A 14,872-nucleotide genomic window follows, 5' to 3' on the forward strand; every position below is an offset into this window, starting at 1 on the left:
ACGTGCCATCATACCCAGCACACTGCTTGTTTTGTTGTTGTAAAAGGCAATAGACGATGTAGAATGTGCATATATGACGGCCATTGATGAACTTTGATCTCATGAAAGTATCAATTATTGATCAATGGAAAAATATCTGAAGTATGTGTAGAGAGAGTCTATATTAGTATATGTACATATGATAATATCTAACTCTAACTTCTAGCCTAACTGCTGTATTTGTAACTAACTTGACAGCTGTCAAATAATCTATTTAACACACCCCGTCAAGCTTGTAAGATGTTCAACATGTCAAGCTTGGATAAGAGGTAATGATGTTGATATGAACCCAAGGCCTTGGTAAATATGTCGGCCGACTGTTGTCGAGTATGGATATGAGAGGGGTAAGTATATGAGAACGAATTTTTTCACGCATGAAGTGACAATCTATTTCAATGTGCTTCGTGTGTTGATTATATAGTGGATTTGCTGCGATTGTTGTCTGGTTAAAAAAAAGGAGTGGGATTAATATTTAGGCCCATGTCTGCTAGAATATTTTGGATCCAAGTGATTTCACATACAGTTGTAGCCATGGAGCGATATTCAGCCTCTGTGGATGAACGAGAAACATTGTTCTACTTTTTTGTTTTCCAAGAGACCACAGAGAAACCAAGTTTGGTAATGTATCCGGTCAAGGATTTCCGACTCATAGGAAAAGAACCCCAATCAGAGTCACAATATGCAGAAAGTTGTAAATCACTGGTGGCAGAAAAAAATATTTTCAAAGCCGGACCACCCTTGAGATGTCGAAGAACTCAAAGAGCTACATTCATATGTGATTGATTTGGGAATTGCATTAATTGACTAAGAGACTGGACCTCAAAGCATACGTCCGAGCGAGTAATCGTGAGATAAATCAGTCGTCCGACTAAACGTTGATAGGAAATAGGATAAGGAAATAAAGGATCATAACAAGTAGCCTTGATAAGCTGATCATATTCGAGTGTAGTGAGTTTAATTGTTGTTCCATTGGAGTATCACATGTCTTGCAACCAGTCATCCTCATATCCGATAACAATTCCAGCGCATATTTACGCTGGTTTAAACAAATGACAGTCTTCGATCTAGCTACCTCAATCGCCAAAAAATATTTGAGAGGTCCAAAGTCTTAATGTCAAGATGATCATGCAAGTATCTTTTAGGGTAGTGATTGCAATGGAATCATCACCCGTGATGACAATGTCATCAACATAAAGAAGAAGCAAGGTGATTGAATTACCTTGTCGCTTGTAAAACAGAGAGTGATCATGAAGACACTGTAAGTATCCAACATGCTGCATGATTTGAAAAAATTTTAAATTCCATTGGCGAGAAGCTTGCTTCAAGCCACATAAAGATTTAAGGAGTTTGCAAGCGTGATTTGGCTGTTGTCTTTCAAACCCTTGAGGAATAGACATGTAGATCTCCTCATGCAAATCACCTTGAAGAAAGGCGTAGGTAACATCTATTTGATGTAAGGACCATTTCTTGGAAGCAGTCATAGCTAAGACACATCGAATCGTAACTATCTTTGCAACCGCTGAGACTGTGTCAAGATAGTCAATGCCATATTGTTGGGTGTAGCCTTTGGTGACAAGACGGCTTTGAGTCTGTCAATGTTTCCATCTGCCTTGTGTTTGATTTTGTATACCCATTTGCAACCTATGGTCTTTTTTCCTGGGGGCAGAAGAACAATTACCCAAGTTTGGTTAACTTTGAGAGCATAAATCTCAACTTCCATGGCTGCACGCCATAGAGGGTCAGAGACTGCTGCAGAGTAACTCTTGGGTTGTGTCGTTTGTGAAATACAATCCAAGAAGGACTGGTGTGAAGATGATATATTTTTGTAAGATAGATTATCAAGAAGACTGTATGGGGTAGAAGAAATGTTAGAGCACACGTAGATTTAGTCCATTGGGGAGGACAATGTGATCTGGGAGGTCTCGTGGATCTAGAAAAGGTAGAAGCTGGGAACACTTCCATGTGGGATTAGGAGCAAAAACAAAAACTTGTGGAGTAGGGTTGAGGGAAGGAAAATCATCAATCTCAAGCATTGAGGGTAAGGGAAAGGAGAACAATCAGGATCATGTGAAAAAATGGAAAGATGTCTTAATGAAAGACGGCATCCCGAGAGACAATGAATTCCTGAGTGGATAAGTCAAAGAGTTTGAAACCTTTTTGATCGACATGATATCCTATAAACACATAAGGTTTAGCTCAAACATCAAATTTGTGACTGTGTTTGAGATTGGATGCATAGCACTGGCAACCGAAAATCTTTAAATGCGAGTATGTAGGTGTTTTATTGAATAGAAACTCGAATGGAGTTTTGTTGGAAAGTTGAGGAGTCGGTGTTCTATTGAACAAATAAGCTGCGTGGAGAACACATTCACCTCAATACGGATCAGGGATTGAAACCTTGTATTTTATGGCTCGAGCAATGTTAAGTATGTGCCTATGCTTACGATCGACTAAATCATTTTGTTGTGGAGCATAAGGTATGAGCTTTGATGAATTATGCCCATGGAAGAGAAATATGTTCGACATTCAGTACTGAAGAATTCATAAGAATTTTTAGTTTGAATGTGTTTTATGGGTTTATCAAAATGATTCGAAACGAAGGCAAAAAATTGCTTAAGGATATGCAGAGTATCTGATCTCAAGTGCATAAGAAAAACCCAAGTGTTGTTCGAAAAATTATCAACCATAGTAAGGAAATACTCGAAACCATTATGGTTTTGATGTCTATAGGGACCCCATATATCGATGTGTAAAAGATGAAAGGAATTAGGAGATGATGATCTAGCATTTGTGGGAAATACATTTCTTGTTTGCTTAAACAAAGGAAAAACTTTTGAATGATGTGTAAGAGATTTTTACTTAATAAAAGACAAGAATTGTAAATGAGACACCGATAAGTGACCAAATATTTGATGCCATATATCAATATCAGCGTCATTACAATGAGAAAGGTTACAAGTATTTAAAGAAGGGACGATTGGAGCAGAACTATATCTGGACTTGGCTTGGATAGGTGAAGATGACACCACGACAGAAGAGAGCCAATGAAGGTAATATAGTCCATGCTTTTGTCTACCAATCCTCATGATCCTTCCAGTCAAAAGGTCCTGAAAAAGACAAAAATGTGGGTAGAAGCCAATGGAACATCGATGGTCTTTGGTGAATTGGGAAATTGATAAGAGATTGAAGTTGAAATCAGGTACATGTAGGACACGATGTAATGTAGGACAGAACAATCGTGTTGCAATGTAGGAAACAGAGTTCATAATCCAGGAAAGAACAATCGCGTTGCACCGCTCCCATTGATGAAGAGTCGGGTGCGCAATTGCTGGACGAGTACAAGATCCATTGATGAAGCCTAATTTGTTCTTTGCTTACAAAGAAATCAACGTAGCTTGACTCTGAACACTGTAATTCTCCGTGCCGATGAGCGGATCTTGAACCAGAGAGATCCCCAGAGTATCTGAAGGGTGTAAGTAAAGTGGATTGTTGAATCCAATTGTAACGATATGATTCGCCATGAAGATCAGAGATATGTAAACAATTAGATGCCTAAGCAATTCTATGATACCATGTTAGAAAGTGCATAAATGACATCCATTGATGAACTTTGATCTCATGAAAGTATCAATTATTGATCAATGAAACATATCTAAAGTATGTTTATCGAGAGTGTTTATTAGTATATATACATATGATGATATGTAACTCTAATGTTTAGTCTAGCTACTGTATTTGTAACTAACTTGACAGCTGTCAAGCAATCTATTTAACAGACGAGGGGTTCAGATCCACGCAGGAACTCGAACAGTTGTAGCTTGATCTCGTCATGGTGAAGATTTGACTCCGTGTGAAATTAATTGAGCACAGAATATTTATGTAATCTTGCGGAGTAGCATCATATATTAGGCCTGGATCGAGTGACTGGTTTGGGTCGACTTGGCCTGCTCCCATAGCTACAGGAGTCGCGATTGTTAATATAATCGTGTGTATTGTCAAAAGGGTTAGCGATTTTTATCTTGGCTGAACAAATGGCTGCAGTGCTCCATTCCGGGTCTGCAAATTTTAGAAACACAGCGATGCCAGAAGCATGAGGACAAGCCATGGATGTGCCAAAAATGGCTACAAAATTGCTCGTCAAAACGATGTTACCAATAATAGCAGTATGGTCATTTGGGATCCAAGATGCTAAAATTAACATCCCTGGAGCCATAATATCGAGTTTCAATATGCTTGGATAGCTCAGAGATGCACTCCTTGAAGTGTATGAAGCGACAACAGGAGCAAGCTTCTTTCCGATAATGTTTTCTGGAACATTATGCTGGCAAACGACATTTTTAATTTAGTGGAATAATTTATAACTGCTAATGCATCCTTTGAGCTTATCAATACTCTTGGAAATGTGAAGTAAGTATATTCGAATTTCTTCAGGTCATTTGAGATAAATATTGCAGCAACAACATTTGTCTGGGAAAAATGAACAATTTATCATTGATCAGAGACACTTCCATTTTCGCAAATGACTATTCCATTTCCAACTTTGGACAATGCTTATATGAAATTGCAAGAAGAAAATGTCTTGTTGTAAATGAGAGGTAAATCAAACACAATATCAGGTGCATGGAATGTTGTCCATCTGGCAATGATTAAACCATTCCTTCCGCCGAGTCAAAGTTCCCGAAGAGAAACGATCCATTGAACCTACAGAAACTTTCAATACATTGGGAATCCCATTGTGTAAAGTCCCAACGAGTCCCTCATTTCCAGCTGAAGACGAAAAACAACACCCTTCTCCTTGGCACCAAAAGTTGCTATTGTAATCTGATCGTGGTGTCGGCGTACCGTTTTCTCTCACTCAAGATGTAGCGCAAGATTTAATTTTTTTTATATTTAAAATTTTTTAGGCGGTGTATGATTTAATTAAGCATTCATAGGGTGTTTAATATTTATCTTTGTGTATTTAACGTTAGATCCAACTATCATGGTGTTTAGGCAGTAATAATTCTTTTTGTAAATCTCTACGAATTTTCTTCAACCTCCTTAATCAGATACACAATCAGAGAATATGTTTTTCTTGTAGACTGCACTAGAAATCCATACGAAATTTACGTCGAGATTTGATCGTTGGAATTTCAAAATCCGGCGGGTGGTGTGGCGGCTTTGGGTCGGCGGCATGGTGGTGCTGTGGAGTCGCGGCCGTGAGATTCCAAGAAAGGGGTTGGCCGATTTTTGCTAAGCGAGGGAGAAGAAAATTCTATTGTTGATTTTCTTGATATGGCAATCGTATGTATATCTTATATTTATCAACTCTTTAATAACATATATACATATAAATATAATATTTCAATCCCTCTAAGATCTAACATTATCAGGATTTTTTATTTTCATTATTTAAAATTCTCATATTGTATTTTTTATTTTTGAAAAATACTATGCATAGTCAACTCTTGATAATGAACGTGCGCGCGCACACACACACACGTATATAAATAAATAACCATTATTTAATCAATCAATTAATTTTAGACTCTTCTAGAATATTCTATGAGAATCTTGTACTTTGTAGTCACCACTACCATTTTATTATTTAACTAGTATATTCTAAATTTGCTAAATAAATAATTGTGAACTCATTATAACCCCGATTAACAATTAGATAGTGACAATGTATCGATGGTAAAAATATTCTTCATATAATGAAAAATTAAAACTTCTAAAGAAAGAATTTTCCGCTGATTCATTTTTGACGGCTGCCAATTTTATGAACTCTTTTATTAAAATGGACAATTTCTCTCTTCCCATTTAATTAGTAGTTAAGATAACTTTCACAACTTCTAATATATGAAATCAACTTATATACTCATTTATAAGGAATCCTTTTTTTATCTACATCAAACTAGTCGTCAAATTCAACTCCTTGAATTCGAATATCTCAACGGAAACACAAAATCTAATACTTATATGACCATAAATGGTTCAAAGATACAACTAGCCATATGTTCACATTTTCTTGTGATTCAAAACAATATTTGTTCTTATTCAGGCTCACCTTAATTAACCTTATTCTTTTCATCAACCCATTAATCAAGAACGTCAGATCTCAAGTCTGATTGTACCCATAGAATTGTGATAAGAGCATCTAATAGCATCATCTCATAATCCTTAGGTATCACTGATAGTACGTACAAAAATCTTAAGTGATAATTAGCGTACAGTACAGTCTTTTCAACTCATATACCCCAATCGAATCTGTAACCACTGGTATATCGATATTTGCAAATGAATTTAATAACAATATGATATATCTTTGAATAATAATAGTGACATGATATATACAACTGAGGAAATATCTTTCCAAAATGCACATGTCTTACTCTATCCAGATATTCCTTGTACTATTTACTCATTATATAACATAAGATATCCCCACCCATAGGTGAGCGATGAATCCCAAACCACAATGCATTGACTCTTATGTATTTCAAAACTACACGCAACCTCGCCACCTGATGATCCTCAAAGTAGTCGATAAACGAATCAAAGTGCATACTAGTACGTATATCCTCCACGTTGTCTCAAGTCAAAGGACTAATGATATACAATCATAACCACGAACTATTCCACTCGATAAGTGACAACCACTTGGAAAGTTCGAGGGATAGTTCACCCATATGTATAAATTGACATCTACATGCCCTAACTAATGAAATATGACATTTAAATCACATATGCTAATCTCAAGATCGAGCGAACTTTATCTTTATTTTAAGTGACTGAATCTTCCAGGAACCAGTTTAGAATATACAGTACATTTCCTAATGAGTTTTCTGATATTATATTGAGAGATAGAACTCATGGTACCTATTGTATATTAAAGACATTATCTATGTAACTTGCTTGAGTATACAAATAAAGTAAATGTCATAAGTGGATAAATCGTAAAATATTAATAAAATAAAGATTATTTTTACATAATGATCAATAAAACTCAACCCACAAGTTGACTCGTTGTGCACTATTCTAACAATTGGTATAGAGGGAAACCATCGAATGGAAATGGAAATAACATCAACACCATCAGCAGCAGAAACATCTTGGTCTATACCAGCAAGAATATTGGAAGCATAACGTCCTTCCCTCCAAAATACCTTATACATAGCTACCTTAGCACGAGGTGCAATTCCCCTTGATTTCACCAAGGCATATCCAAAAAAAGGAATCATCTACATAATTTCAAGCAGCAGTGGATGAGGTGTGTGCGCCATGACCCGCGGTGTCTCTTCTAGAATTCATACTCATGGTGATATTAGTATTCGCAGCTTTACTCCCTTGTTAAAGTAGCAGACTTCAATGAGCTTTTTGTTACACATGGAGGAATTGAAATCTTGTCCTTCATCGCATATTCTCTTCCACATTGCAGGAATTTATGCCAAATCATCATCTTTTGAAGATAAGACTCTCGGGCCACACACTGGTGTCAATAACACCGACAATCATGTCCTTGCCATAATCAGATGCTAGCCATAACCCAGTGAGATGATTCAAAGATAGGAATTCAAATGGACGAGTGGTGTCAAGTGTGACATTTCTATCACTATAAGAAGAGACAAATCCTGGCACTTTCTTCCATGCTTCTAATTCATCATATGACATGGCACTGAATCCATGTAATGCGGTGTCGTAATATAAACTAGGTTTTGATAGCAAATGAAATAATTTTCAGATAACAATAATCAGAAATAACAATAATCATGTTTCATAAACACAATCAAATCGCTACGTTTCTTATGACTAAACTGATATAAGTACTCTTTATATTATTCCTCTAAGAGAAGAGTCCAATAATCTAATAGTAAACAATAATCAGTAATCACCAATGTTCAAAATATATATCTTTATCATTTAGTTCATAATTACTCAGCACACAAAAAACATTAATCATATTTTCAGAAACACCATACATTTAAAATATACGTACAAATATATTTTATGTTGACATAGAATATACAATTTAAAACAAATCTAACGTGATGCAAAAGCTGAGATTTTGTTGGATCTTTCCGAGAAGAGCACAAGATATGTTCATTATAGAGCCGGGAATTAAAAAGGGGAGAACTATCAAGACATTCTGGTATTTAATTTGATAATTCAATTCACATTCTGGACATTATGGCTTGAGAGAAATGACGGAATATTCAACGACTTTTCGGCTTCAGTTGATAAAGTATGGGATAAGCTCAAATTCAGGGTTGCGGCGTCGATAACAAGGCTAAAAAATTTCAGTCATTTGGCCATATCAGATGTAGTTAGGGATTGGAAGTTTGTAATGTCTTGACGAAAAATGTTTCGTGTATTATTCTACGCGGATCCGCTCTTTTTGTAAACAATCTATTTTTATTAATTAATATTCAAGTTTCCTATAAAAAAAACAATTTAAAACAAAAGTCTACTTATAAAAAATAAGTGTGTAAAATTTTTATCAATATATATTTATATTTATATTTATATAGAAGCCCACTTACAGATTATAGAAAAAACATAAAAATCCTCAATGTTGGAATGAACTTTGAATGATAAGCAACTGGACAATTCTTTTGTAGAGGGATAATTTATAGAATTTTGGTGTTTGATGTTGTCTAGGGTTGAGCTACTATTTATGGGCTCCACAGATAGAGGTTGAATAGCCACCATTATGTCTCTCCTTAATGGTAATAATTCCACCTTAATACCTATTATAACTACTTGATAATTCAGTTTCTTGATACCCTTTATATTTTTTGATTTTTGGGGCATTTTGTGTTGCAAATATGGATAATATATTAACATGATGACTGAAATGAGCGATGACTCTTTCTAATTCAGAACTGAATTTATATTCATTCTTTGCTCATGTCCAATTAGGGTTGTCAAAATCAGACACGACCCATCAACTCGACACGATTTAACTCGAAAAAATCAGGTTTGGGTTTAGAGTATTCAGATTCGGGTTGGACACGATAACTGACCCGAAAAAAAATCAGGTTGGGTTGGGTTCAGGTTGACCCGAAAATTTTAATTTTTTTAAAAAAATATAATTAATAAATATTACCTACATTTTGGTATATTGTATGTCTGAAAAAAATATTTATTGTATATTAATATAATAAATATGAACAAAATTGATCCGTTTTGTGAATAAAGAAACGCCTTTTTGTTTCTTAAAAAATTGTCCAATTTATCTATATTTATTTTTTTTTATCATGTTTTGAAATTCTGGAACAGATTGATATGGTGTACGTGAAACAAGCAAGAACAGTCGAGTATTCAACTTCAATGATCGAAACAAGAGAGGATAAAATACATTAGGGACTATTAACTTGATATTTCACAATTCCCAGAAACTAGTCATTGTTCACCCCTGGAGACACCACAATGGGACTTCTCACCGTACGTTTGCCATTCACTTCAACCCAAGTGATTGAACCATACGTGACCTTAGAATCACTACTACTTCGGTACCGAATCGTTAGAGTATAGCTCTGCTTCTCGTTTTTCTTCCGAAACACAAGAGTCTCCGGCGAAACCGTTATCGTCGAACCCTGTGGTATTTCCAACTTATAGGTGTATGTGGCTGCACCGGTCCCGACATTTGTCACAGTTCTCTTGAATTTCCGGGTTAATCTGGTTGTTTTATCTTGAACCTCGTATAGAGCCATGAAAGACGGGTAATTCAGATCAGATGACGGATTCGAACAGTTGTAGCTTGATCTTATGATGGTTTTAGTTTGTTCTAGAGTGAAATTCATTGAGCAGACAAGATTGACGTAGTCTTGTGGGGTGGCATCGTAAACAAGACCTGGATCAAGTGCTCGGTTTGGATCAACTTGCCCTGCTCCTATGCCAAGAGGCGTTGCGACTCGATAATCAAAGCCCATGTCCTTAATTGGTTCTCCAGTATTATCAAACGGATTTGCAGTGGTCATCATGGCGGACTGAACCGCGGCAGGGCTCCACTCAGGGTGCGCAGCAATTAGAAGTGCAGCTATTCCGGAAATGTGAGGACATGCCATCGAAGTTCCGGACATGAGAGTGTAGTCTGTGGACAAGAAGACACTGTTCCCGACTTGTGGCCCGATAACATTGGGATTATTTGCTGCTAAAATTAACACTCCAGGTGCAGTTATGTCAGGTTTCAAGATTCCGGGATAGCTTCGTGCAGGGCCTCTCGACGAAGACGCTGACAGTGCCGGAGCAGCTCTCGGCTCTGTCCCGATACGAGTTTGTTGGAAATCAATGGTTGCTCTCGCTGTATCGTTGTTTTTTGCATATTTGATCACATCTTGTGCTTCTTTCGGTGTGATCACCACTCCTGGGTGAGGAAAAGAAATGGATCGGAGTATGCTGGTATCTTCAGATATGATGATTGCTGCTCGGACATTAGACTGGGTCAGATACCTCACTAAGAAAAAGAAATCCGTGGTTTCATCCGTTTGATTGCATACAATTATGCTATCGTTGGGAGCTTCAGCAAGCAATTCGGTAGAGTTGCAGGCGGATAAGGTCGAATTGTAAACTAGAGGCAAGCTTCTAACCACAGCTCGCAGAGGGAACATAGTCCATCCCGTGATCCTTTTCCCGTTTCCAAGAGTTAAGGTTCCGGCAAACCACCGATCCACAGTTCCTGATGCAGACACAAAAGCCCATGGAATCCCCTCAAGCAAAGTTGCTGTACTCGGGCCTCGGTTTCCAGCTGAGACAGACACAAGAATTCCCTTCTCTCGAGCACCAAAGCCTGCAATGGCAATCGGGTTCTCGTACAAATCAGTATTTCGATAACTCAAAGAAATCGACAGCACATCGACCCCATCAGCCACAGCTTGATCAATTCCCGCAAGAGCATCAGATTCCAAACTGCCCTCATTCCAAAGGACCTTATAAGCCGCCAACCTAGCTCTTGGAGCAACCCCTCTTGCTGTACCTGGAGCATAACCAAAGAACGAGACACCATCCACAAAATTACCAGCCGCAGTGGATCCAACATGCGTGCCGTGACCATCGTCGTCCCTTGCAGAATTCATAGTAATAGTGACCCCCGGATTCGCAGCTCGAACTCCGGCATTGAAATATTGTGCTCCGATGAGTTTCTTGTTGCACAACGATGAATTGAATTCTTCCCCTTCTTGACATTTTCCCTTCCATTTTGCTGGAATCTCAGTCATCCCATCATCTTTAAAACTCGGGCTTTCAGGCCAAACGCCACTGTCAACGACACCAATGATAGCATCCTTCCCATACTCAGATGCGGGCCACAGCCCAGAAACAGTGTTGAGAGACAGGAACTTATAGGTATGCGTAGTGTCTGGCGTGACAATACCATCTTCATAAGCTGAAAGGAATCCAGGTGACTTCTTCAAAGCTTCCAATTCATCTTTCGACACCACTGCACTGAATCCATGGAACGCATTGTCGTACGTATACACATGCTTCGGCCCCAGTCCGTTTCCGTTTAATGATTTAACCGATTCAAGTATGGAAGAGTACCAATAATGGTGACTGGAAAATGCCTTAGGCATGGAGGATTTGTCCATATGGACAATGTACGTAGATCTTTGCGCCGAAGATTGACAAACATGATGAAAAAAAAAACACCAAGAGAACAAAATCAGAATAACTGATCGAAGCAGGTCCATTTTTTTTTTTAAATAAAATTGTTACACAAATGCCATTGATTTTGTTCGTATGTCAAAGTGCAGGCGACTCTAGAATTGTTTATCCTACTTTTGCTCAATATTTTTATCTATTATCATATATTATCTTATTTTCTGAGTCATTTCTCCTTTATTTAATTCATTAAATTCAATCTGTCAACGTCGACCATAATTGCACCACAACTCGCGATAAATAGCTGAAAGGGACATGAAAGTTACTTCGGCCAAAGTTGGAAAATGTTCTTGAATCCAAATATTAACTCCGTCTTTGCAAAAAAAAAAAATTTGCGACTACTACTCAGCTAACCGTGAAGGAGAATCGCCATTATATGTGAATACAATTCACGGAGTCACATATATGTAATTTTAGCCTACATTAAAATTTTGTTCAGTCCATAAAATAATTATATTTACTCACTTAGTCCACTAAAATTATTTTCAACCTATTTAATCATAAGAGAAATTACTCTGTCAACTGTACTTTTGTAAGCAAGGGCCTCGAGTTGAAAAAAGTTGTAAGGATGAGGATTTGAAAGGAATTTTTGGTAAGAGATTTGAAAAAGCTTATGCAGCAGACGGCCTCGATTGAGTTTGCACGAGGTGAAATGATTGTTTTTTGCTACTTAATTAGTTTATTCCATTTATTATGCAGAAAGATTCAAACTATAGCTTGGTTGAGTTTGTAGTTATTTTTCAGCTTATGTAGTGATGAAGTCATAGAAGATTAGATTTTTGGTATATAGAGCTTGAGATTAACTTCCGTATGATGTATATTTTTAGTGGATTTTCTATTTTTCCGTCCCAACACGAGTTTCGAGCAGAAAATTTCAACTGAGGCACTATGACGGGGAAAATCTTCCGTCCTAGCATGCATGCCTCGCGGCTCCGGTACATTTTTCTTAAAGATTTGATTTGTCTTGTTTTAACGCTTCATGTTTTTACGACAACAACTGAACGATCATTCTCAACTATGAAATTTCTTAAGACCTCACTCTGGAATAAGATGAAAGAAGAGTTATTGGCAGATTATATGATTATCTACATTAAAAGAAAGTTTAGTGCAAGGATATATATTGATTCAATAATCGATGAGTTTTATTTGATGAAAAACCGCAGGACAGTAGCTTATATCTAGTTCATGTCACTATTGTTTATCGAGTCATTCAGCCCTACGTCAAAAATTTTTCTGACTATGTCCCTAGATATCATCGTAAAATTTTATTTCCGACTTCTTTCCCCATATAGTAAAAAAAAATTCAGCATATATTATTCTACAAGTGTCGGTGGAGCATAGACTTCATTCCAAATCGGGTAGCTACAGTCAAGAAAGGAAGAGAAATACAATAATTTCAAACATCAAATATGTGGCAGTGGCACCACCAACAGAAACAAGAAACATATTTGCCTCACATTGATCTATTAACATGTGATCTACCAAATGATTTATAAATCAAAATAATGGAGGGTCCCTAAATCTTGAAAAATCTTGCATTCTTTGCTGTAAAAGTACACCTAGTAAGCTTTTCCTTTTGCCTCTATTTTCATAATCATTTGTGGCATGCACAATTAATTTGATTTTTGAATATGTTTTTTGCTGAGACAGTCTTACGAATCTTTATTTGTGAGATGAGTCAACTCTACCGATATTCACAATAAAAAGTAATACTCTTAGCATAAAAAATAATATTTTTTCATGGATGATCTAAATAAGAGATCTGTCTCACAAAATATGACCCGTGAGACCGTCTCACACAAGTTTTTGCCTTGATTTTTTCAAAAAAAAATGCCATTAATAATTTGTTAAATAGATACAGTTCCAAGCGCAATAAAAAAAATTATAAGATTCATGGAAAATATAGCAGTAAATATCAATTGTACATAACAAAATAGGCACAAAGAAAGAGCAATAGACGATCATACAACAATTAACAATTCCTCAACCAACGTTAAGACAAATAGTTATCCGAAGATATTATGATTAAATATTATTTTAGATTAGGGCGAAATTAATAGAAACTTCTAGTGTAGCTATCGGCCTTATGTTACACTGGGGAAGAACCAGATCCAAATATTAAAATATCCCCAAGAAAAAAATGGAAGATCTAAACTTTTGAGGATGTTGTCTGATTAAGTTTAAACTCCATATACTTGTAGAGAAAATGAAAAATTCATGCATGTAATGCTCCAAGTCCTACGAAAATTGAAAATTTTCCGAACTTATATGTTACGAATTTTCTACACATGACAAAAAAAAAATCGACATTCAAAATAATACTTTTCACGCTNTTCATGACAACTGATGGAGTTGGATTACCTATTAATATCGAAGTCATCAACGGTGCACAAGGATACTAGTGGAGTTTCTACAGAGAATCGAGTCATTCAAGTTGCCTTGAGTAACTGCCATTAACTGAAGTCAAGGCTCGAGTGCAGTGGGTGGATTAGCTCATATAAAGGTGGACAAAACCAGAACAATTCTTCTGCGGATATTTGAGAGCATTGAGTCTTGCACTTACATCCTGTAATCACTTTTTAACTTTCTATTCTTGATGAGAAATTGAGAGTGATAAACAACACTCATGATATCAAAATTTTACCTCGGGTTCGATCTGAAGAACAGGTCTTCAAATCTTCACAGATGATTGGGTCGGGTCGGAATTCTGGCCCTGCACCAAAAGAAACAGGGTTAGTCGGCGCCAGAGGGTGTTCTGGTATGACCCCTCCGATATTTAAGTCAGTCCGGAGAGCAAACTTAAGACAGAGAGAAATATATTATTGATGTTAAGTGAGCAAGAGAATGTGTCTGTAACCGTAAAACATACCTGGTGTTTATGGAGGAAAGAGATCACATATCTTTTCAGAGTAAGAGTCCTGCTGAGATAAAGTCCTACTTGAGATAGGAGACTTCAAACACTAGGACTCTACCTCCATGGCGACTAAGTCTCTTGCCATATCTTGATTAAATCGATCCGAATCCCACATTCGTCGGGACCCTTATCTATTAACGAGAATATCCTCCTATCCTTCAGTCACCCCCGGGCTCGTATTTCCCGACCACTTGGTGGGCTCGGATTCCTGACAATGTTGGGGGTTGTGGGCTTGGATTCTTGATATGGGCTAAGAATTATGGGCTATGGATTGTTTTG

The 14,872-nt window shown here is 36.9% G+C and overlaps 1 protein-coding gene and 1 pseudogene across 1 annotated transcript; both read right to left on the bottom strand.

Moving 5' to 3' along the window:
• Positions 1 to 1,543: 1,543 nt before the first annotated feature.
• LOC140957210 (subtilisin-like protease SBT3) lies at positions 1,544 to 8,002 on the bottom strand (annotated as a pseudogene).
• A 1,302-nt stretch (positions 8,003 to 9,304) lies between these two features.
• On the bottom strand, positions 9,305 to 11,818 carry LOC140967901 (subtilisin-like protease SBT3). Its single transcript, XM_073428684.1, has one exon. The coding sequence runs from the start codon at positions 11,706 to 11,708 to the stop codon at positions 9,420 to 9,422; it is 2,289 nt and encodes a 762-aa protein (XP_073284785.1). The 5' UTR covers positions 11,709 to 11,818; the 3' UTR covers positions 9,305 to 9,419.
• Positions 11,819 to 14,872: the final 3,054 nt, after the last annotated feature.

This window comes from Primulina huaijiensis, chromosome 2 (assembly GCF_012295235.1).
Source record: "Primulina huaijiensis isolate GDHJ02 chromosome 2, ASM1229523v2, whole genome shotgun sequence".
NCBI lineage: Eukaryota > Viridiplantae > Streptophyta > Magnoliopsida > Lamiales > Gesneriaceae > Primulina > Primulina huaijiensis.

Bases quoted from the DNA above. Each gene is read 5' to 3' on its own strand.
- LOC140967901 (XM_073428684.1), bottom strand. From the start codon at position 11,708: ATGGACCTGCTTCGATCAGTTATTCTGATTTTGTTCTCTTGGTGTTTT.